Here is a 24,512-nt window from a genome sequence, read left to right as displayed (position 1 = left end):
GAGTGAGTGAGTGAGATAAGTTTTAACTTTATTGTATTTTGGTTTGAGATTATCCATGAATGTCATGAGAAAAAAGGGGGCAGATTATTCAAGATTATTCTTCCCGCTCCTATTCATTCATATGTGGGTTATTTCCTTTCAATTTGTCTGTATTTGCTCTGTTTGAAGCATTTGAATGAATAAATAAAATACCTTTCCGGCTTCGACTAGAATATGGATGACAACGATGAGGTACTCCGAGTTCATTCAATTCAACATAACCAGGGTGACATTTCTTGCCGTGTGTCCACTCGAATCATAACAAACGGCCAAAGAAAATCAATACGGCTCCACGAGAGAAAGACGGTTTTCTGAAAAAGCCAAGAACATTTCGTCCACAAAGCCAAACTCTTATTTGAATTTCTCAACACGAGGAACAAAGTAGTTAAGTTTATTAGTTTAGTTGACAGGGACCATGTACAGAACCAGAGTCTGTACCAGAGTTAGCTAAATAGCTAATTCGCTAATTAGCTAGTTCTGTACGTCCAGCTGCTTTGGTCGCCATTTTTAATCGTTCAAATGTGACGAGGTGGTTCGTAACATGGTTTACAGTGAGGGGATAAAGTCAGAAAAGATATTTTAAAGGTGCATTATGTAATAAATCTAAAGCAACTGGCCATAAAATCCTCCTAATATGTCACAGAGACTCAGGAATAATGTTCATATAACAAACTGAACTCACCAACAACAACAGTACAGCCAAAATATTTGCATTCAAAAAAATCTTTTGCAGACTGCAAATCGTGTTTATGTTTTGAAATCATGTTTTGGCATGCGGCGCCACCTACCACGGTCTACCAATCATTGCAGTCAGTAGAGTCTCAGCTGCCGAGCAACCACGGGTTGCCAGTTACATCTGAGCTACAATGGCGGGGGAAAACGAAACCTAAAAGACCTCGGTATTTTGAATTTGAGTGTAGTAACGGTTTTTGCCCACATTCTTACATATGGCGCCTTTAATCTTTTTACTCTGCATTTAAGTTGCACTCTCATCTTAGGGCTCTCTTACACTGGGGCTTCTAATCTGGGAAATGTGCATGTGAAGCTATTTGTGACTGGATGTACTGATACTGGACAGTGACAAGGAAGAACAAGACGTCCCGCAGCAGATGGCCTGGTCCACACAGAACTCTCTCATCTCCACACCATGGACGTCAGTGTGTGACCGAGTGAAAATCTACATCAAACCCTTATTATGCTGGAAAAAACAGCATAATACGCTTAGAAAATGTTTTTTTATGCAAAAATGTCCCACTGTGGCAAATTCCCCAGGAAGTACACTACAGTTCAAAACTTTGGGGTCACCTATACAATTTTTGTTGTGTTTTCCATTAAAAGTCACACTTTTATTCATCAAAAGAGTTGCAAAATGAATAGAAAATATAGTCAGGACATGGGTTTGCAGCTAGAATAGTCGTTTACCACATTAACAATGTATAGAGTGTATTTATGATTCATTTAATGTTATATTCGTTGAAAAAAAAGTGCTTTTCCTTCAAAAATAAGGACATTTCTAAGTGACTCCAAACTTTTGAAAAGTAGTGTAAGTACCTACACTTAGAAATAAGGGTTCCAAAAGGGTTCTTCTACAAGGACTGAGGTTCTACCTGGAACCATTTGCTTCTGAGAAACCCTTTCCCAGAGAAAGGGTTTTTTCAAGGGTTCTTGGTAACACTAATGGTTCCAGTAAGAACTATTTTGATCCAGAGAACCCTTTAAAACCCGTTTCCTAATTTAAAGGGCTTTAAAAGGGTTCTTGGTGGAACCCTCCAAAAGGGTTCTCTGGAGCCAAAAAGGGTTCTCCTATGAGGACAAGCCGAATAACCTTATATGGTTCTACTTAGCTACTTACTAAGAGTGTACCTGTGTGCACTTTCAATTAAAAGTAAGACACTTTACTTTTACAGCTAAGAGCTTACATGTACACTACAGAGACCATGGTTCCACCTACCTGTGGCACGATCGCCTAAAGGACAAATAGCGGTCCTCTCCAGCTGCCGGCGAGCCATGACAGCAGAAGACAGTGGGCGTCCTCATTGCCGTGCCCGGACCCACACTTTGCCTCAGACTGCCTCTAACTCTCCTCCGGGAATTGTAAACCGACCGCATCACCGGGCAAAGCTAATGACGCCGCAGAGCAGCACCTGCAGTCGCTCCCGAACGTCTCGCAGACTCTGACATTCCTCTGCCTCGGCTTAGAGTTTAACTGAGACTTCACTTTTTCTCACTCTCCCTCTGTGTTTGCTGTCATTCGAGCCTCACAGCAAGCCTCCTTCCACCACCACCCCCCCCCAAAGCAAAAGAGCTGTTTTCCCCTTCAACGTCTGTTTGCTGTTGTTTCTGTTCCTTCTTTTCTTTTCACTCCTCCTTCCCTCTCGCTCTGGTTCTCCCTCGCTGTGTAAACGCTCTCTGTCCCCTGCTGACCTTGGATTGGAATCATGGCATGAAACTCGGCTTGTCTGTTCCATAAAAAACTAAACAAAAAAACCCTGCCTTTCTACCACTCACTCACTCACTCACTCCTCTCCATCTCTAATTACACACTCATCCATTGGGTGTTGTACATAATTCTAGTCCACCTTGTTCCTCGTGTACAGCACACCCTCAGAGAAAACAAAGTGTCAGGTTTAAACTCAACATCCACTGGGTGTGTGTTGTCTCAACAACTCATAACTGCCCCGGGGAGAATAAAAGAAAAAAAAGGGGGGGGGGTGGCCTTTTGTCAACGTCGTCGTTGTCGTCGTCGTGTTTACAGAATATACGCTTCACCAGGAGCCTGAAGGAATGTTTCATAATCACGCGGTTTAAGCCGGGCACAACCATTTTTCGGGCTCAGCCACCTGTTAAGCGTGGTCTCATCAAGTGCCAGCACAAAGCCGAGAGGTCCTGAGAGAATTCCCCAGAGTCACCCTCTGCTGTGATTGTATCCCAGCATAATTGAACCCCCCACAACCTCCTCCTCCCGTCTCTCTCTCTCAGTCCAGCTCAGCACAATGAACCACTGTGTAATGGTACAGGGCACTTGAAAAGGGAGATGTGAGGGGAAGGAGGAGGGGCCAAGAGAGTGGAATTCCAACTTTTATCAAAGTATGGGAGAAGCTCTGAGAAATATTTCTCCTCATCAGCTCGCTCCTGGATTCCACAGCTTCAGGACTGCTCAGGAACGTGTGATAAGCTGATAATAAAAAGCTTCAACAGGAAGTTGAGGGAAAAGAAAAAGAAGCTGATTCTGTTATTTAGGGGAAGGAACATATTTCCGAATAATCCAGCAGAAACTAAAGTCCAGATTCCTTTCGAGGACAGACACAAAAAACACACAGATTTTTACGTTTGCGGCTGCATTTCAGTCATGTCTAATACTGCACTGTAACTTCTATTGCTCTGATACTCTTGATTTTATCATTTTACTTTATTTGTATTTTTCCTTTTCTATTACTTAAAGGTGCATTATGTAATAAATCTAAAGCAACTGGCCATAAAATCCTCCTAATATGTCACAGAGACTCAGGAATAATGTTCATATAACAAACTGAACTCACCAACAACAACAGTACAGACAAAATATTTGCATTAAAAATTAAAATATATTTTGCAGACTGCAAATCATGTTTATGTTTTGAAATCATGTTTTGGCATGTGGTGCCACCTACCGCCGCCTACCAATCATTGCAGTCAGTAGAGTCTCAGCTGCCGAGCAACCACGGGTTGCTAGTTACGTCAGAAAAGGAAACCTAAAAGACCTCTGTATTTTGAATTTGAATGTAGTTACCGTTTTTGGCCACATTCTTACATATGGCACCTTGAATGTTTTTCATATATATTTTACCTGCTTGTTTTTATACATACTTTTTAAGAGAGTCCTTTATTCGTCCTACAGTGGGTAAATTTACAGCGTTACAGCAGCAAGACAGTAAAGATGAGGATAATAAATAATAGAAAAGTACAACACTGAGACTATATTAATAAGTTAAGTAGAATAAATAAATAAATAAATGAATAGAATAAACTGTTGTATCTGAATGTAATTTTATATAAACGTCTCTTTGCTATGCTTTTTAACGTTTTATGAAGAGCAATTTGAATTACATTGTTGTTGAAAAGTGCTATAGAAAAACACTTGGCTTACCTTCTGTATAGACTTCCATTCATTTGGACCAACTAAATTATTTCAAACTATTACCAGTTATTGCCTAACCCTAACCCTTTAATCTAATCTCAAATGACACCTTAACCAGTTCCTCAGAAATGAGGTCCGGCCTCATTAAGGCCCAGGTTTTGGTCTTCATGAGGACTCCTGGTCCTGACAAGGTCAGTGTTTATGAGGTAAAGAAACACAAGTGGTAAATAAAATGGTAAAGAAATACAAATACAACACACACGAATGATAATCTGCACAGATTATTCCACTTGACCGCAGGTTCATACTCCTCAAAAAGCACTCGGCAGCCTCACTTGTTATCCTTCTATGCCATCTAGTGGTCAATGCAACAACGTTCACCAACACCGACCACGTCATACAAAAGCAGTGTAACACACAGTTTATTTTTTTTTGTTATAAAACAATGTAAATGTGGTACTGTGACTCCTCATTACTCCTGAATGTATAACAAAGCATCTTGAAGATTGCTCGGAAAAGTCAGACTTCAACTGTCAGGGTGAATGCGGCGCTGCTACTGTCGCCATCTGCCGTTGTCTAACACACACAGACACACACACACACACACTCACACTGCCTTTTAATGACCTTCACTCTGAGCTGGTGCAGACCAGAACTGCTCTGTACAAGAAGATACTCAACAACGGATCATTTACAGGTTTCTGACCTGAGAAAAGAGCCAATCACAACTGCAGTTATGCCAAATTACTCATGAAAAACACTGCAATATCCTAATGAGCCTGATTACCAAACGAAACACCTACAGTCTGTACAAATAATGACAAAGCAAAGAAACCTGTACTGTATATACTGTATCATGCCCTTTCTAAACAGAAAGATGTTCACATTTGGTGAATAATCATTAAAATACAATTATGTATGCGTGCGGGACAAGACCACATGAGAATAATGATGTAACGCCATCATGAGCAGTATTATTTAACCTATTATTCGCTTTTATTTATATAAAGTAAGTGTGAGGCTGAAATTTTAAGCTGTTTTTATATGTTTTCAATCATGTAAAATGAAAAGCAGGTCCAGGGGTCTGCAACTTGCAGCTCTAGAGCCTCATGTGGCTCTTTGGCGCCTCTGCAGTGGCTCCTTGTAGCTTTATTTTTATTCTATTTCCATGTTTTTCACCCTTTTTGAAGAGATAAAGGCATAAATAAAAGTATTTTGATATTTCGTGCGTCACATGCAACGTCGACATCGAATGCGATATCGGAAAATTACATAAAATCGTTTTTGTAGTTTTGTAGTTTTGTAGTAAATTTCAGAAATGCGACAAATTATAGTTCTTTTCTGTGGCTCTAGTTAAATTCGATTTGAGTGGAGAAGGAACCAAAGCGTCTCATTCTAAAGGTTGCAGACCCTTGGTCTATACCATTGGTTCTCAAAGAGCGGCCCGCGGGCCAATGGCGGCCCACAGAAACATTTCTGGCAGCAATGAATTACAGTTGATAGTTTTAATCCAAGAGCTACTAAGCTTCTTAAATGATTATTGGACATTACTGGATACAGACCAAATGTGTAAACTGTAGAACTGCAATCTGGTCATTAAAATGATTACAAATGGGATTTCTTTCTGTTTTTTTTTCCTTTGGCGGCCCTCAGTCCAATGTTGGGCTCCTAAATTGGCCCTCGGGTATCAAAACTTCTGGTCTATACCATGGAATCTTCTCTTTACAAAGATTTATATTGTAGTAAATTCATGTGCTTTAGTAAAGAAATCTTAAATATATGATAGGTTACATCTCACTCATCTTCTACCGCTTTATCCTCCACATGAGGGTCGTCGCTGGTGCCAATCCCAGCTGATTTAGGGTGAACGATTGCCAGTCAGACAGACTGCCAGTCCATCACAGGACCACACAGAGACAAACAACCACATTCACACTCACCCCTATGGTCAAATCTGTACAGAGGAAGCTCTTTTGCCAACTCACCTTGGCAGAGTGAAAGATGAGTTGCTGTACCAGCTGCTCCCCAGGTGAGTACATTCTCCCCTCCTGTGCGGCGTGCCTTCCGACCCGCTGCTCAGCCTCTCGCTGGACGGCGCTCTGGTGGCGTCCGAGTCCCCGGTCACAGTAAAGATAGAATCGGAGAAACTGGGCCTCTCGTCGTGCGCCAGCGGAGCAAAGCTGAGTTGGACGATCTGCCTGGCGCTCGGGCAAACCACGCCGTGGATGGCGGGGGTGAGCGTGGGCAGATCGAACGTCAGGACCGTTTGGGTGCTCGACGTCAGCAGCTCCTCGCTGTCCAGGCTGTTGTACGACGTCCCCTTCGCGCGGTGGGACTCGATGATGCTCTCAAAATGGCAGCTGAACGTGTCCTCGGCAGCGCAGCGAGGCCCCGAGACCAGGATGGGCGACTTCAGGGCTGGATGGTGGTTGTCGAAGAACGTTTCCGTAGGTCTGGAGAGAAAGGTTTAATAAAGTTATAGTAAGTGTTCTGTGGCGGGGAAAAAGGAAACCCCTCATAATCACACTACCGTTCAAAAGTTTGGGGACACTTAGAAATGTCCTTATTTTTTTCAATGAATATAACATTAAATGAATCAGAAACACACTGTATACATTGTTAATGTGGTTAACGACTATTCTATCTGCAAACGTTGGGTTTTTAATGGAATATGTACATAGGTGTATAGAGGCCCATTTCCAGTGTTCTAATGGTACATTGTGTTTGCTAATAGCATTAGAAGGCTATTGGATGATTAGAAAACCCTTGTGCAATGATGTTAGCACAGCTGAAATCAGTTTTGGAAATCAAAGTTTGAAGGGCAAAATTATTATTTCAAATAAAAATCATTATTTCTAATCTTGTCAATGTCTTGACTATATTTTCTATTTATTTTGCAACTCTTTGATGAATAACAGTGTGAGTTTTATTGGAAAAATTGTATAGATGACCCCAAACTTTTGTATGGCAGTGTAATAAATGTATGTCAACTTATAATGTGTTATCAACTCCATCTACATGTTTCACATGAGACCCAATAGTTAGATTTGTATGTAATTAATGCTAAAAATGTCATCAAAACAGTTTTGAGTCGACTTGAAAAATAGGTTATGAGTGTGATTATTTTTAGATCTAAATTTAGGTCGGAGGAATATCCTGTCTCTCCAGAGTGTGTGTGTGTTCACAGGCTTGTGCTTATGTTCACCTCTTCAGAAGGTGTCCAAAAACCGCAGGCTCTTCCTGAGCGGCGTACTGCTGCTTCCTGGTGTCTCCTTGCAACCTCACACTGGCCCAGCTCACCATTTCTTCTTCCTCCTCGTCCTCATCCTCCTCCTCATCATCATCATCATCATCATCATCATCCTCCTCCTCCCCTGTCCCTCTTTTCTCATCTACCACCTCCCTGTCTGTCCTCCTCCCATGTGCCAGACCCCCCAGAGGACTGCTGCCTGCCCCCGAGGTGCCCTGCACGCTGCGGTTGCTCCCAAACGCCGAGTCGGCATCATCCTGTTCGGCGAGCAGCACCTCGTCTATGTCCGTCTCACGGTAGCAGCGCAGTGGGATGGCGTCCAGGTCGGTCTCTGAATACTTGAGCGTCCGGCGAATTATTCCCGTTTTGGGCGACGTCCCGACGATGGCGGGGGGAGGGGTCACCAGCTCGACCTCCACGTGCTGCACGTCGTGATTGGCGGAGAGCAGAGGCAGGAAAAGGGGCGGAGTCGGAGTGGGAGACTCGCTGGAGTTACCACTGGGAGGAGCTGTGGAGCACTCCAGAGAATCTGCGAAATAAAAAGAATCAAAATATAACATTAGAATTTCAGTTCAGTTCAGTTCAGTTTATTTCTAACATGTTATTAATAACAACGAAAGAAGAAATTAAAATAAAAAAATAAACATACAAAATAAATATACAAAATAAAGCAACAAAATACATTTTAACTTGTCTGAAAAGGAGTAGTCAGAAGAATAACTTATATAATACTACCCCTTCTCCATTTTCAAATTTTATCATATTATTATGGCATTATTTTCCTCAACCCTTAACAGGTTGCTCTTGGGAATGGGTCTCAATGAGATTACCTGTGTAAATAAATGTTAAATAAATACTTTAAAAAAAAAATTATAAGCTTAAGCCAGCAAGACTGCAAGACTATGGAAATTACAGTAATACTCCAACAGGATTTTTGTTCTCAGTCTCAGTCGTAACTGCAGAAAACTAATTCAGATCACTTTGCATAACTGCCTAAAATGATTTAGTAGCATAGAATTTCAAAAATTGTTTAGGCAATAAATAATATTTGAGACGTTTGGTGTTCAATGTAAGAAGTAGAAGGTGTGTGTGTACTTATGGGGTTATGAGTTATGAGAAAAAGAACAGCAACCTTAGGAGTCTTAATTATAGAGTAGATATTTTACATTACCATGACATTATATTGAAGGCATTGCATTCGTTAAAACGGGTTTTCTCTGACTTGTTTCTACATGTACAGTATACCATCCAAAGAGCATTTCTAACCCTACTTAAAGAAGCACTCCAACCCAAAGACTTAAAGCACACTGTTGCTTCCTTACTATCTACTCTCTGGTTTAAAGACAATTTACAGTGACAAAAGGAAGTGGAGGTGGACAGGCACTCACTTTTCTCTCCTCTGCTGGCGGCCTCCTCAGCAGGTGTTCCGAACAAAAACTCCCACTTGGCACGTGCGATCCTCTGACAGTGGAGCGAGGGCATGGGCACCGCACAGCCACTATCCGTCTAACGCACACACACACAAAGAGACAGAACGAGAGTCTACAGCTCTGCAGTGCAGCATTTAAGAAAAAAAAGTCTAGTCTGACAGGGGGCGAAAGGGAGAATAGACCAGCTCTGCTTTTGCATGTGTGAGTTTTTGCGCTTGAGCCAAGAAGCAGCTAGCTATATAAAGACTGAACGCAAGCGAAAACAGCTGCCGTGGCTCTCTCAGAATACTCTTAGCTTACCTGTATTCCTGAAGTAGCAGCCCCCGTCTCATTGCTCTGGTGACTCGACTGACTCGACTCCAGCGACACGCAATCCCTGTCCCCCAGGCTGCCCGTCACCCCGCTGGAGCTCCGTGAGGACGAAACTCCCATTGCGCCGTTCTGTTCTGCCTCCGGAGGCTCCTCGATCCTCTGCGCGTGAGCCTGATGGCCTGCCCCGAATCCCTCCATAGCAGTACCGTCGCCGTCTTCATCGCACCCCTCGTCCTCCTCTGGAGAGTCCAGGATCACTGGTCCCAGAAGCAGAATCTCTCTCCTTCGCTGCTCAGCCCGTTTCTGTTGGGTCGTGGGGCTGAGCGGCGGGTGTCGTTGGTCGGCTTGACTCTCAGGAGGTTTGCCGTTCTTGGAGGCAAGTCCAGACTCAGGGCTTGGGTTATTCTCCACATGATTACCCCACTGCTGCCTGGAAGTCCAGCTGACGGGTGCCTCCTCAACACATTGATTGATAAAGAGCCTACGAGCAAGCTCAGTGCAGTCACCTTTCTCAAAGCTGCTCAGGTCTTCTTTCTTGTCCAGGCCTGGGCACCAGGAGTCCCCAGCGTACTGCGGGGGTTGACGACGATGCAGGGTCGGGGTATCCGGTGCTCGGAGTTCAGCTTGGAGTAGCCGAGGGTCTCTCAAAGGTGAGCTGAACTCGGTGGGAGGATGCGAGGGACGGAAAAAACGCGAAGGAAGAGCAGGGGAATTCTGAGCTGCAGAAAAGATTGAGCTTTGTTGCTGGGACTTCTGAGCGCAGTTCACCTGGTGAGTGTCGTAATTAGTGTATGAGTTTGTTGCATGTGGATGTGACTGCAAGACAGAGTTTTCAGGCTGGTGAGAGTCTGTGTTGTCAGTTGCTGGCATGTGTTGGTCATTTAAAGGGATGTTCATCTTAAGCACTTGCTTAGACTGTTGTGCATTTGGAGGCGAATTGTGAAATTCTTCAGAGACCGTGGCGCTTGTAAGCTCACCTAAAGGATTGTGCAATGAGGACCTTCTTGCCTCTGTGAAAATAGAAGATACTTTGGACACTTCCTCTGCTAGCCTGTGGGCAACTTCAGGGCTGTGACTTGGAGAGGAGGATTTCTTGTCACTTAACTGGTTCAATCCCTCAACTACATTATTGCCAAGTTGGAGGCTTGCTCCCTTTGGTGAAGTGCTCCTGTTACAGGCCCTGTGGCTTTGTTTTTTGGTGGCTGGGCTTCCCATCACAGCTTTCTCCTCTCCTGACCATTGAAGGCTCTGGGTCTCCACACAGGACCACGGCCTCGACTGAGGAGAGTGTCTGGACTGGGAGGATAGCTGGTCTGAAGCTGGGCTCCGAGGGAGCCCACAAATAGCCTGACTCCTGTCTCTGAAGTGGTCTTTGGGGTTTGCACTGATGTTTTGACGCTGAACGGGAGATCCACCCCAGGACTGACAGCGCGGCTGTTTGTTGACGTGTGAACACGAGGCGTACTCAAGTGCATGAGCCAGTTTAATCCTCAGTAAAGGAGAGCCAAACTCCTCCACAGCCCTTTGGGTAGCTGCCCTACCTATGGGGTCCAAGGGTGGTTGACGAAGGCTGGGAGAGAATGTCTGCTGGTGACTTCCTGGTGATGGGTAAGTCAGTTTCGGACTGGAGCTGCACGATGAATCTGGACTCCCGAACCAAACTGGGTCACTGAGCCGTTTGCGATAGTGAGAGGGGGTGGATCTTTCTTCTCTGGCCCCTCTGACACACGCAGAGTGGAGTGGGCTGTCCACCGTCTTCACATTGGACTTCTCGACGTAACTGAAGCTGACCACAGACCGCGTCCCATTGTTGAGTTCCTCCTTGTCCGACCTCCGACAAACGGGAGACGAGTGTGGGATGACGGCCTTTCTGGAAGGTGTTGCTGGGGAAAAGCATGAGGCAGAGACTCCTTCACAGGGCAAATTGCTTTTGCTGATCGTTGGTGAGTTGCTGGCTTGCTTAAGCTGAAAGCTAACGGTATTTTGAGAAGGGCTGTGAGGATGAGCTGTGGAGGACTTGGTGACTGTCTGGCAGGTTGTCTGGGTCGCTAACTGAGACAGAAGCTCAGCCGAACTGTCCTTGACCGACGTAATCCCTTCCTTATTTTCTCCAAACGCTGCTTTTCCTCCATTCTGATCAGGGGCAGACCTCACTTCAACATAAAGATGAAGGACGTTCCCCGACTGGGACATGACTTCCTCTGAGCATGTAACACAAGGACAAAGAAACAGAAATGGAGCAGGGGGGCTAAATGAAAACAAGAAGAGTCTTCAGTGCTCTTTGTTGTTGGGTTTTTGTGTTTTTTTTGGCTTGTTATTTTTTCCTGCTAGTGGTGCATGTCGGTTTATTTTAAGACGGTCTTTCTTCTCCCTCTCAGAGTGTCTGTGTGCAGGACAGAGACACACACAGTGAGCAGCCAGAGGACAAACATGCCCATGGGAAACCACCAACATCTCCCTATTCTTCATACCTGTGAATGAAAGAAAACGGGAGCCGTTATCTTTTTTCATTCTCAGATTATATGCAAGAGAAAGACAGGATTTTTCTGACATTTCATTGACTTTTTCCTGTGAACGATCCCGTCAATAAATGTATGTCCAATGACTGTGTGAAGATGAACGACATGACAGCTCCCCAAAGTGATGAAATGAAACATGATGTCCGTCATTTCAAGTAACTCAAGATGCTCAGAGAAGAGTGTCAATCCATATTTTAACGTATAACATGTATAATAAAAGTATGTCGGAATGTGAATATCCATTAAACCTAACCTGGATATTTATCTTAACCTTAACCTCAGTCCGACCCTGGTCCTACTTTGACTTTTATTTGAACTGAACAGCTTCAGTTGCTTTCATAAGCAGCTGCTTAAATTCTGTCTCATTAAAGCAAATTGGTGCCTGTGGCTCTATTATAAGAGGCACAGTTGTTGTTACTGTAAACACAAACTTGTTGGACCGTATAACGAATATATTCTACTTCACATCAGTGAGACGCACCCGGGAATGCCAAGATGATGTCTGTGAAGGTTTTTAGTCATTCAGTCGTCACCTATCACCCAAGAGGCTTCCTCAGTTCTGAAATGAATTTCTATTATTGATGCTAATAAAATATCCAGTTACCTACATGTAGGGTTTTTCTAAACTAAATGCATAATGTAATACAGATGTTAAAATGAACTGGAGCACAGAATAGTTCTACTTTTGCAGATTCAGCCACATCCCACACTACACTCTCGGGTGCATCATGCACAAAACACCCAGTGTAACAACACCCACTTTTTTTTGTCAAGGCTAATCCCCTCGGCATCTAAACAACCCAGTCAACCTGAATTCTTTCCAAAAAAAAAACGTTATACTATAGTATGTCATCCAAAAATGGACAATTTTTATGAAAAGAAATGTTGGTACAAAATTTGACAAAAACGTCATACTATACTATGTCGTCCAAAATTTGAAATTTTTTTTGAAAAACAATTTTTGGTCCAAAATTTGACAAAAAACCTTATACTAGAGTAAGTCATCCAAAATTGAATATTTTTTTGAAAAAAAAGATTTGGTCCGAAATTTGACAAAAACATCATACTATAGCATGTCCTCCAAAAATTTACCAAAAAGTCATGCTATAGTATGTCATCCAAAAATGTATACTTTTTTTGAAAAACAATTTTGGTCCAAAATTTGACATAAACTTCATACTATACTATGTCCTCCAAAATTGACAATTTCTCAGCACCTAAACAACCCAGTCAACCTGAATTCCTTCCAATTGTCACCCGTCTTTTAGATTCTCCTGCAGAACAACTATTCTCTGTAATAACACCACACAAACACACACACACACAATAGAACTGTGGTGTGAAAAAGAAAAGTCACTCAAACGAGGACCGTGCACTCCCGACCGCTGCCAGCAGCGACAGATTGGAGTTGCCGTATGGTGGCAGTGGGAGAGACAGAAATGGAAGTTGACAGAACAAAGAGAACTTGTAAGCAGGGTTGGCACCAAAAGACGAGGGACGTTGCCTCCTTGACCCCAGCTGATGTCTCTGCCCCTCACTTCAAAGATCCCACCAGTGTATTCTCCTGTCGACTCTTAATTATTGTCTCCAGCTTCTCCGCAGCACATTTCTTGGCTGGTTTGCCGCAGTTTTAACTTTTACATCTATTAATAGCCATCTAATGACGCCTTTGCGAGGAGAATTGGAACATTTTCAATGCAACAAAATGTCCTTTTTTCTCTTTCCCTCATTAGCAAACAACTTTACCCAAACCAGCCTCTCCATTTCCCACACTCACACATCTTTTTTGTTGTTGTTATTTTCACACCTCGAACCCATTGTTCCCACGGCTACACCATTCAAAACAAGGGGGCCTTTGTCCAGTTGTCGGCAGCTCTGTGGGGTCCCGGCGTCTACGGAGGTGAGAGTAAGACGACCTGGCTCCGTGGCTGAGTCATAAATGTGTGCTTGTAGGAAACAGAATCTTACCTACTTAAAACATAAACACAGCATTGTTTAATGGAATGTCTTCATGGGCACAAAATCCTCCAAAATGACTCTAAATGCTGTAGTATGCCAGTCATGCACCTGGTGCTGCATCGTCTATGTTTTCCTTGGGGTTCCCAAAACTCCCCAAAAGCGGATATGATCCTTTTGTGGATTCTCCTAAACTCATTCTGTTGGGTGTGTTTTTTTTAGCTAACATGGATATACGATCTGCCTTATTTAGTTCACATAAGTAAATTGTTTAAAAGTTCTGATGTAGGGAGCTGAATCTCCTGTGTACACACTAAGAAATCAAAGTACAAGACTGAGCCTAAAAAGGTACAACTACTTTGTCACTCCAGTTGTACCCTATCAGGGTACAAGCACTGTACCTTTAAAATGTGCACCTGCTTGGTTGTACCTCTAAGGCAGGGGTTCTACAACATTGAACTGAGGGCCGCCAAAGGAAAAGAAAAGGACAATAAACAGAAAGAATTTTTTATTGGCAGCAAATAAAAAGAGAAGAGAGCGAGGTTTCATCGGTGACACATGGGGCCAAAACCTTGCTGCCCGTTCATTCAGCTCGTCTTGTTATTCGTTTACTCGTCGAATGAACAATGGGCTAGGGGTGTTTGCAGAAGTCCTTGTTTTACAGCGTGCTGAAACTCTAAAGTGTGGATAGTGCTGTGCAATAGGTAACGCGCGTTAACGCATGACAACGTTTCCATGACGACTGACCGGAAAAAGACTCGCGCAACGTCATGTTTACGTGCCGCGACACCGGAGTCCAGGCACCGTTTACCAGTTAGCTCCGTTAGCTGCGTTAGCTCCTTTTAGCGCCGTTACCGCACCTACAGTGGAACTAGAGCGGTCTGTTTATTATTAAAAGAAAAGAGCAGTGCTACAAATAACCAGCGTACCTGTGTACTGCGTATGTGTGCCTTTGTTTTTAAAGTTTAGCGTTACTTTAGAGACTCATTTTAACAATCGGGAGTCAAGTAAACATGACGTCACGTCAGTCGTCATGGAAACGCGTTGTGCGTTAATGTTGACAGCACTAGTAAAAAAAAATTTGAGACTCTCTGAGATTTAGCCAACACTAGATTTAATATATTACCTGATTAGATTCACAAGCAGCAGCGTATTTAAGGTCTCAATTAAAGTCGTTCGCTTTTCAGCGCAGACTAAAAAGCTTCTTTTTCTCAGCAGGTGACCTCGCTCAACCCCATCGTGTCCGTCTGGACAGTTACACTTCAGACTATAATGTGAATTTTTCAAGCGGAACAAAGAACGATAATCGCACAACAGGGAGAGTTCGGCCCAAGTAGAAGATCAAAATATTATCATCTTCAAATGCTTGACAGGAAGGACAATATGTTGAGAGGATAATGTGATGTATCAGAAGGCCATTTGTAAGTCACCATAATATAAGAAAAATAAAAGACTTTATAGACTTGAATTCACTGGAAAGAGAGGAACACGGAACTCTAAGATTATCTGACTTTAGCTGTCCAACCATGCACTCGGCACATAAAGGTTTTTGAAATGCACTGATCTGAAATCAACCCTAACCTAACCTTTAAGTCTTTATTCACTTCACTTTATTCACTATGTGCTTCAATCCACCACCGCAATAATACAAATCGCTTTTTTCTCTTTTAAAAACAAGATATGTGGGCGGCAAACAGAAACAGACAAAAACTATCAGAGACAAAATAATGATGTCTTCCTCTGCACTGGTTTAATGGACCTGACTGACGTGACCTTTACCCTGTTGAAGCAACGCTCACTATTATTTTGAGGGAAAAGGACAGAAAGACACAAACATCAGAATTCAGTTGTGTCTATGTTCCCAGATAATTGCTTATAAATTACAAGCAAATATCTTATAAGTTATAATTGACAAAGAAAATTTATCTGAACATAAAATTTGCAAAGATATAGATATGTTCATATAACAAACTTAACTCACCAACAACAACAGTACAGCCAAAATATTTGCATTAAAATAATGCATTATGTTTTGAAATCATGTTTTGGCATGTGGCGCCACCTACCGCCGTCTACTAATCACTGCAGTCAGTAGAGTCTCAGCTGCCGAGCAACCACGGGTTGCCAGTTAAGTCAGAAAACGAAACCTTAAAGACCTCAGTGTTTTGAATTTGAATGCAGTAACCGTTTTTGGCCACTTTCTTACATATGGCACCTTTAACACTAATGATGCGAGTGCAATTACTGAAATATTTAATGCCTGAGCTTAACAGACACATCACGAGTGTATGATTGTGTTGAGGTTCAAAAACAAGTCTGCAGAAGCACAGCAATCATGTGATTAATGATGACATTTAACGGTTGCATCTTAGATAGACGGGTGGCATTGCATGCGCCGACACGCTCACAGAGAGGGAATCTGGTTCGGCATGTCACACACCCTCACACGTCTCCCTCACACAAACACACAAACAAAAACAAATGCAGTGGTGGAGTTCCACTTCTTTCAGTCACCTGCTCGTACGTCTCACAACAATCACCTGCACACGCGTGTCATAGCTCCATATAGTGCTTGTTTATCCAGGGGACAACCCCGAGTTGTCAGCAGCTTCATTTGTACTAAAAACACACAGAAACACAATCTTTCCTCACACTCACCTCTTCTCCCCCAAACACAGCCGCTTCATCCATACAGGATTTACACCTCCCACGTGGCTTATCTTATCGTGTCTCATCCTCTCTGCATTTCCTCCTTCCATCCCTCTCATCTGCTCGCCTCCTTCATTCCTCTCCTGCAGGACAGTCAGCACAAACCTGTCTGACCAGGCTTAGGCCAAGAACAGCCGGTGATCCCTCCCCGATCAGCAGCAGCAGCAGCAGCAGCAGCAGCAGCAGCAGCAGGGCTCTCGCACTCGGCCAATTAGTAAGCTCACATCAACCAGGATCCTGCCCTCGTTCCTCATCCCCGCCCCTCTCTGGCTCTCACATACATGCTGAGTCAGTGTGGAGTATACGAGTATGGGGAGGGTGCTGCTGTAAAGAGGGAACATGCAAGTATTTAAAGCAGCAGCAGTAGCAGCAGTACAGTATATTCTCTTCTCAGTAACAGTGGCAGATGTGAGCCGACGAAAAACCGGACATGTGGTCTGATCTGCATGTGTGAAAAAAAACCAAAAAAAAAAACCCTCCTCCCGAACTGGGAGAGTAACAGATGAACAGAAACATGGGAAAATAGAGAAGTCCAGATGGTCACTGTATTAGACACAAAATATCATAAAATATGAAGCATTACTGCCCGTATCAAACATACTGACAGAGAAACATGGATTTCAGGAATTGTCTTCTCCTCAATGTAAATTCCGAGCTGAACTATCGTGCCTTTTTCAGCCGATTGCAGCGATTCAAACATCAAAAACTTTCAGCTTGCTCAGGACATTCTCCTTCACAGATTTAGCTGCACTGTGCGGCTAAAAATAGAGCCAGACAAAAGCCAACAAATGTAATCCAGCTCGAGTAACACTTAAAAAAAAACACCTGAATTAAACTGCTTCTCTGCTTTTTATTATGCAAAATTGATTAGTAAAAAAAAGACTGAATGAAAATGTAGCCAAAAGCAGCCAAAGCTGATTAAAATATGAAGTCGGTGAATTCGTCGGTGTTCTGTGTGCAGCTAAACGTAAGTGCAAGACGATGAGTTAAAAAAAAGGAACCAGGGACATGATGCAAACATGCGAAATTACACGAAATCTTGTGTAGTAGACAAACTGGAAGTGTAGCTACATTGATAAATCATAAGACACCATGAAAACTATAAATACAAAACATAAAAGTCCATGTGAGTCCATTGAGGCTTATTTTAACAAACCGACAATTAAATACAAATGACAATTAATACAAGTACAATTACCGTGTGCGCCTCTTGAACAGTGCAGAAAACTAACCTCTTGCCTCCATGACCCACAATCCCTCAGTTCAACCTCAAACTGACCCCAGTCATGTGATTCATGACTTCAAAATAAAAGGATCTCACTTCAAGGTATTTAAGTGACATTAAAAAATTATCATACCAACATGTTTTAATTCAGTTATGCATAAATGTAAAGCCCTTTAGCTCTCCTATTCAAATACTTTAACACCTAATGAACTCAAGTCTTTATCAATGAAATCTGTCTCACAGACAGTTACAGGAAGTCTTATAGAGAGTTAGATTCCTACTTCTGTAAATTGTACAATCTACAACGCATTCGAGTAATAATTTCACAATTATTACCATCAACTCAGCAACTGCAATGCGGTGATAAATCCCTGCTTATAAATACTATAATTGCTCCTTTATTACTGGACTGAACTGTCAATTAGAGCAGACACACACACACACACACATACACACACATACACACACACACACACACACACACACACACACACACACACACACACACATGCACAGTCTATCATCTTGTCAACCTTAGCTAATCTGCTAATCTTTGGTGTCTAATGTCACAGTGACTGGGCCCTGCGGTACCACATCCCCTCTCAGATTTATAATCAGTGATAAACTGCGGCCTCCACTACGATAACTTTCTTTTCCTCCTCTCAGTTTGTACGTTGAGCTACGGTCGTGGTTCGACCGCTCAGCCCTTCGTCGCACAACACGAGCCGATTTAGTGCAGAATGGATTTATTGAATGAAGAGTGTGTTCACCCTCTGCTCCAATAAACATAGCTAGCTAGATAGCTAGATAGATAGATAGGTAGATAGATAGTAAGCTAGCTAGCATAGATAGATAGATACTAGTTAGTAAGCTAACTAGCATAGATATATAGATACTAGTTAGTAAGCTAGCTAGATAGATACTCGTTAGTAAGCTAGCTAGCATACATAGATACTAGTTAGTAAGCTAGCTAGATAGATACTCGTTAGTAAGCTAGCTAGCATACATAGATACTAGTTAGTAAGCTAGCTAGCATAGATAGATAGATACTAGTTAGTAAGCTAGATAGATAGATAGATAGATAGATAGATAGATAGATAGATAGATAGATAGATAGATAGATAGATAGATAGATAGATAGATAGATAGATAGATAGATAGATAGATAGATAGATGCGTCTGACAGTGACATACTGTACCTCTATCAGTTGTTTGTCATCCTTTTGTACTCCTTCTGAGAAAAGTCAAACTCTTTTCCCTCAAAGTCACCGTATGTGGCTCAGCACCGCCCTGAAGTCAAGCGTTTGGCAGCAGCTCAATCACACACCATTTCCCTCTTTTGAGTCTGAAGTGCGTGAGGTGAAACAGGTGATAATGACAGGCAGCTATCAGCACCAGCCCATCACTGCACACACTGCACCAAGCAACACCACGCCAGCTTCTGGCCTATTGCAGCGTCAGCACTCCTGAGGCAGCTGCGGATGAGAGGCTTTCAGTGGCCTGGATGAGAAAAACACCAACTCGCTCATCTTGACTGTGGTTCTATTTCAGACAAATAACATTACGGACAATCATGTTAAACGATTATGTCGATTGCCTCCATCAGCTAATGGTGAACTTGAGAATCCTACAGGAACAAACGATGGCATTCATTGATAGAGGACCTGGATCTCCTCTTTCTCACCATAGGTCCCCGTCTATCTTACACTCACAGCTCTCCATTGTGAGATCAAGAACATACAATAGATTAAGAAGGAAAAGTTGATTTGTTGATAAATCATCTGATAGAAAACAGAACAATCAATACAAAATGCCAAAGATTTGTTGAATCTAGCTTTCCATATACCAGGATTTTGCATGCTTGGTGGAATAGAGGGAGACATTTGCTGACGTCACCACCTGTGAAACTGTGATGGGAACTTTTATGGATGAAAGGTTTAATGGCTGCAGCTCGCCGTTCAGCTGACTCACGAGCTATACGTGAAGGAAAAAAATGTTATTTTTAAACCAGCTCATTTTAAGAGTCTACGGCTGTTTCAGCAGTTTGATTCTCCACATTCTGACTGCAATTAGGGCCGCGATGACTCCTACAAAGACAAAAGATCAAGCTTGTGTCTCAGAATCTTATCGAGCATGCACACAGAACGAGGCATGTCAGAGTTCTTCCTTTGAGCAAACTAGAAAGGGATCTTCTCTTGAAGTATCGTTGTTTTCAGTGATTGATACTCGAGGGTTGCTTTTGTGTGAAAGGGCAGAAACTGTGCATACATGGAAAAAGTTCAATTACGTGGAAAAAATTACCTAATTATTGAACGAGTCCACCTTAAACTGCACTTTTAAAACATTAGGTGATTGCACTTTAATCTCCTTTAACGTTGTCTCTTATTATGCTACACTTTAATCTTGTTGTTATTGTTGAATTATGTTGTGTAGCTTGCGTTGGCCTGCCAAGGGACCGAAGATGGAAATGGTTTGGCTGTAATCTTGCATATTTACATTTATATGCACATTAATGAATAAATACATAAATTGGGACTTGAATTACAACTGCGTGTAAACGCTCAGTCAGACTCAAACTGGCCTAGGTCCTCTGTGCATGAGTCACAGTTCCCACACAAAAAAAAACAGAAGAAGCCGGCAGACAGAAGAAGACAACAGCAAGTAAAACATGGTGGACATGGAACTGTGTGACATAATAGGTTGACCGATAACGCCTAGTACTCAAAAGCTGAAAGGGAGCATATCACCACCTAGTGTAGCCAAGGACTAGGACAGATGTCCAGTTAAATGCTACTTTTGTAGCTCAACTACATCATTTAACGGAGTGGAACGGTCCATTAGGAATAGTACCAAAATAACTGGCCCCAACCGTTCCGTTTTTCGGTACCCTTCCCTTGGGGTACCAGGGTAATGGTACGGTATGGTATGGTATGGTATGGGTGGAGCTAGACCCACGACAGTCAGCTGATTGGGCGACAGAAAAGCGTCACTCCCTTGCGACCGATGTTTCTTCAACATCCGAAGTCTCATACAAAGCTTGACGTCTTGTTGAAACAAAAAGGCACAAACCGGGCCGTAAAAACCAAGCTGCTGGATGTCCTCCTTTGTTGTCTGTTGTGTTGCCTTCAATGTCGCTGTACGATGTCGTACATTGCAAGCCCCGCCTACCAAGTAAAGGGCTGAACGATTTTGAATGAATATCAAATTGCGATTATTTTTGACTGAAATTGCGATTGTGGTATGATTTGCGATGTTCGACGGAATGGTAATTTTGACTTTTTCTTTTTTTTTTTTGAAAAACATATTTAAAAAGGACTACTGTGTGTGCAAATCTGTGCAAAACAAATGTGCTTTCTTTTGTGCGTCTCTTAGGATTTGAAAATTGCAGTACGCCATATTGCGATTTTATTGAAATTACAATTAAAAACGTATACTTTCTAGATTCAACACATTCACTATCACATGATCCTTTTCAGCATCAGACTAAATACTAACAGTGGTGAAGGTAACATGGGTAACAAATTCAGTTCCATGCAGTTTTCATTAATAAAATACTAAGGAATTGATAACAGAGCTTGTGATTTATGTAACTACTTGCGTTAGACCCCTTGAAACTAGACTGTGATAACAGTTGCTGCTAGACACTTTAGCAGGGGCATTGAGGGCTATCAAGCATCAAGAAAATCAATTATTGGCACTGGTATGTTATCTAACAGCCAGCCAAGTATGAAGCCCATATCCCCACACACATATTGCACTGTTATCAAATGACCAGTAAAACAAAATGAGAGGGAGTTTTTCAAGGCACCTGTACAACAGATTTGTTTCATTAATCTTGTAAAGAACCTCCATCTGCGCCCGAAACCCAACACACACAGAGAGATTCTCACAGATTGGAGAGCGGCTAACGGCAGATGACCGCTCGTTATAGGAAAACGCAGCAGGACTGTAAAATGCTAATGCTCGCCATCATCACACAGGCCCCCATCACTGCCAACGCTCTCACCTCCTAAACACTCCCACTCCAACCGTTACCTCCGATAACGTATTCTTGGCTTTCGGCACAGATTATTATTATGAAGAAGAAAACACAAAATATCAGATCTTTATAAGCGCCACAGTGACTTCTTAGAAGGCGACAACAACTGAGACAGAAGGAAGACGACAGGACTAAGAGGGATAAAGACGAGAGGCAGTAAGCGTGAAAGAGTGAAGAGTGGGAGAATGTAAGAAGAAATGAAAACGGACGTGGGAAGGAAAAGGAAAAAAAAAAAACCACAGCTCTGGTCACTAATGCTGTTTTTGTATCATCATCATCAACAACATGAGAGCAGAGGAAGAGAGAGAGAAGGCTGACCATCTCATTCTGCAATAATGGCGACGCAAAACATCAATGAGCGTGTGTGTGTGTGTGTGTGTGTGTGTGTGTGTCCTGCATCGTATACAACCCGTTATCCTGCGACTACACAAGAAGCCTGATGATTACTTTCACATGCTTCCATTTGTACACTGTGTCTGTGTGCTGCCGACCTCTGTTCGTTCAAGACCTATTAAAAACACATCTGTGAGCCAAACTCTTGATTCCACCCGGTGATACCATCCTTCATCACCCTGAACGAGACACAAGCTGTAGTTTGTTTCGACACGATCACATTTACACACGCTATTCAGTGTCGATACTATACATCTCTCTTGTCTCGGGTATATCTGAAATGTATAGATGATGAACAGCCAGTGTATTCAAATGGCACATGTGGCCCAGCCAGAAATATTTTAAATTCAATTAATTACATTTTAAATGCTAAAAGGTGCCATATGTAAGAATGTGGCCAAAAAACAGTTACTACATTCAAATTCAAAACACCAAGGTCTTTTAGGTTTCGTTTTCTAACGTAACTGGCAACCCGTGGTTGCTCGGCAGCTGAGACTCTACTGACTGCAATGATCGGTGGATGGCGGTAGGTGGCGCCACATGCCAAAACATGATTTCAAAACATAAACATATGATTTGCAGTCTGCAAAAATTTTTTAATATTTTGTCTGTACTGTTGTTGTTGGTGAGTTCAGTTTGTTATATGAACATTATTCCTGAGTCTCTGTGACATATTAGGAGGATTTTATGGCCAGTTGCTTTAGATTTATTACATAATGCACCTTTAAAACTGTGTGTTAATATGTTGTCCAACAAGTGTTTATGAAGCAAAACTGTTGTCAATAATCTCTTAGTTTTAGCTCTGTTTTTGGTCTCCACCACCTCCTGATGGAAATGTCCTATTCTTTTAGCTGCTTAACCCTAGAACACTATCGCTCAAATTCAAAACACCATCACTAACGCCGGGTGATTTTTACCCGTGATAATAAATACACCCAATAAAAAGTACAAAATATATCAAAACATGACAATAAATGACACATTTGAGTAGTGTTATTTTATTTTAAAGTGTGTCATGTCTAACAAAATGAAAGAAAAGCATCATGAGGGGACCATATAGAAATGCTCCAAAATTACTCGAAAATTAGGATTTTGGGAACAAAAAAATTCAAAAAAAAAAAAAAGAATAATTGAGATGAAAACTTGGTTTTCATGAAAATCACATAAATGTATTTGCTCGGGTGAAAACCACCCAGTGACGGTGTTCTAGGGTTAATAATCCACTAGACTTGCCATTTATTTTCTTTTACTGTCAGTCTGGTGCACATAAATACTTAATATCTGGATCTTTGCTGCTATCTGAGTGGCATTCATTCTGCACAATCATACATTAAACTGAGCCTTTATTCTTTCTTGAGTTGAGCTGGAGTTTGAGAGGCCACAAATAGAAAATGCTCTGTCTTTATATATATAACGCTTTTCTACTCTTGAAGACCACTCAAAGCTGCTTTAATGCTACAGTGTTTTGACATTCACCCACTCACACACACTTTAATACAGCTATCTATCGTTCATACCATTTCACACAGCAACGTAGTACTTTGCTGGGTTTGGTCACAATCAGTAGTCACAATTTTTATAAACTTTTGAAATAGGCCAAGGTATAGTCACATATATTCGGCCGCAATGCACTCTGCCTGTCCAGGAAAAGTAGGAAGAATGGGGTCTTTTTTCAACCCCCCCACCACACACACACACACACACACACACACACACACACACACACACACACACACACACACCCACACACACACACACACACACACACACACACACACACACACACACACACACACACACACGTCCGTATATTGAAAACTCACACCGAGCCCCAGATGGGGGGGAATTCATAAAGTGTGCAACAAATGAAGACGAAATGCTTCCAGCTGCCCTTGGTGGCAGGTAATGGATCTGCTCTGGGCCTGATATAGAGGGACATTTGACGGGGGGGGGGGGGTGGTGTTGATAGTTTGCCTGCAGTGCAATTTATCATCAACGCATACGTCAGTCAAACTTCATGTTGAATACTCAATTACTTAAAGGTGCCATATGTAAGAATGTGGCCAAAAACTACCGTAAAAAAACGGTTACTACATTCAAATTCAAAATACCGAGGTCTTTTAGGTTTCGTTTTCTGACGTAACTGCAACCCGTGGTTGCTCGGCAGCTGAGACTCTACTGACTGCAGTGATTGGTAGACTGCGGTAGGTGGCACCACATGTCAAAACATGATTTCAAACATAAACATGATTTGCAGGCTGCAAATATTTTTTTTTTTAATGCAAATATTTTGTCTGTACTGTTGTTGTTGGTGAGTTCAGTTTGTTATATGAACATTATTCCTGAGTCTCTGTGACATATTAGGAGGATTTTATGGCCAGTTGCTTTAGATTTATTACATAATGCACCTATAATTAATTAACTGATCAATATTAAGGCATATTTCAAATGTCTTTTCTTACAAATACTCCAATAGTCCAGAGCCCAAAGAAGCTCAGTTTTCCATCATCCCTGCATCCATTT

General features: G+C 42.2%; 3 protein-coding genes across 3 annotated transcripts in view; 1 reads left to right on the top strand and 2 right to left on the bottom strand.

Moving 5' to 3' along the window:
- The window catches only part of LOC310939058 (uncharacterized protein), a gene marked incomplete at both ends in the record, with an annotated part of 48,173 nt that extends 36,832 nt beyond the window's left edge, over positions 1 to 11,341 (bottom strand). Inside the window, 4 exons of the mRNA XM_083903725.1 lie at positions 6,142 to 6,609; positions 7,362 to 7,935; positions 8,795 to 8,912; positions 9,137 to 11,341. Of these exons, the coding sequence (XP_083759851.1) occupies positions 6,142 to 6,609; positions 7,362 to 7,935; positions 8,795 to 8,912; positions 9,137 to 11,341 (3,365 nt within the window). The remainder of the gene's footprint in view (positions 1 to 6,141; positions 6,610 to 7,361; positions 7,936 to 8,794; positions 8,913 to 9,136) is intronic.
- LOC310939477 (S-adenosylmethionine synthase-like) overlaps positions 1 to 24,512 on the bottom strand; it is a 151,185-nt gene that overhangs the window by 77,480 nt on the left and 49,193 nt on the right. The window lies entirely within an intron of this gene.
- The window catches only part of LOC310939057 (very long chain fatty acid elongase 6-like), a gene marked incomplete at both ends in the record, with an annotated part of 15,530 nt that continues 11,716 nt past the window's right edge, over positions 20,699 to 24,512 (top strand). The window contains one exon of the mRNA XM_083903724.1: positions 20,699 to 20,728. Within this exon, the coding sequence (XP_083759850.1) occupies positions 20,699 to 20,728 (30 nt within the window). The remainder of the gene's footprint in view (positions 20,729 to 24,512) is intronic.

This window comes from Microchirus variegatus (genome assembly GCF_963457635.1).
Source record: "Microchirus variegatus genome assembly, chromosome: 17".
NCBI classification, from domain to species: Eukaryota; Metazoa; Chordata; class Actinopteri; order Pleuronectiformes; family Soleidae; genus Microchirus; species Microchirus variegatus.
The sequence above is the reverse complement of the archived record's forward strand: the minus strand, read 5'-3'. Positions and strand labels throughout refer to the sequence as shown.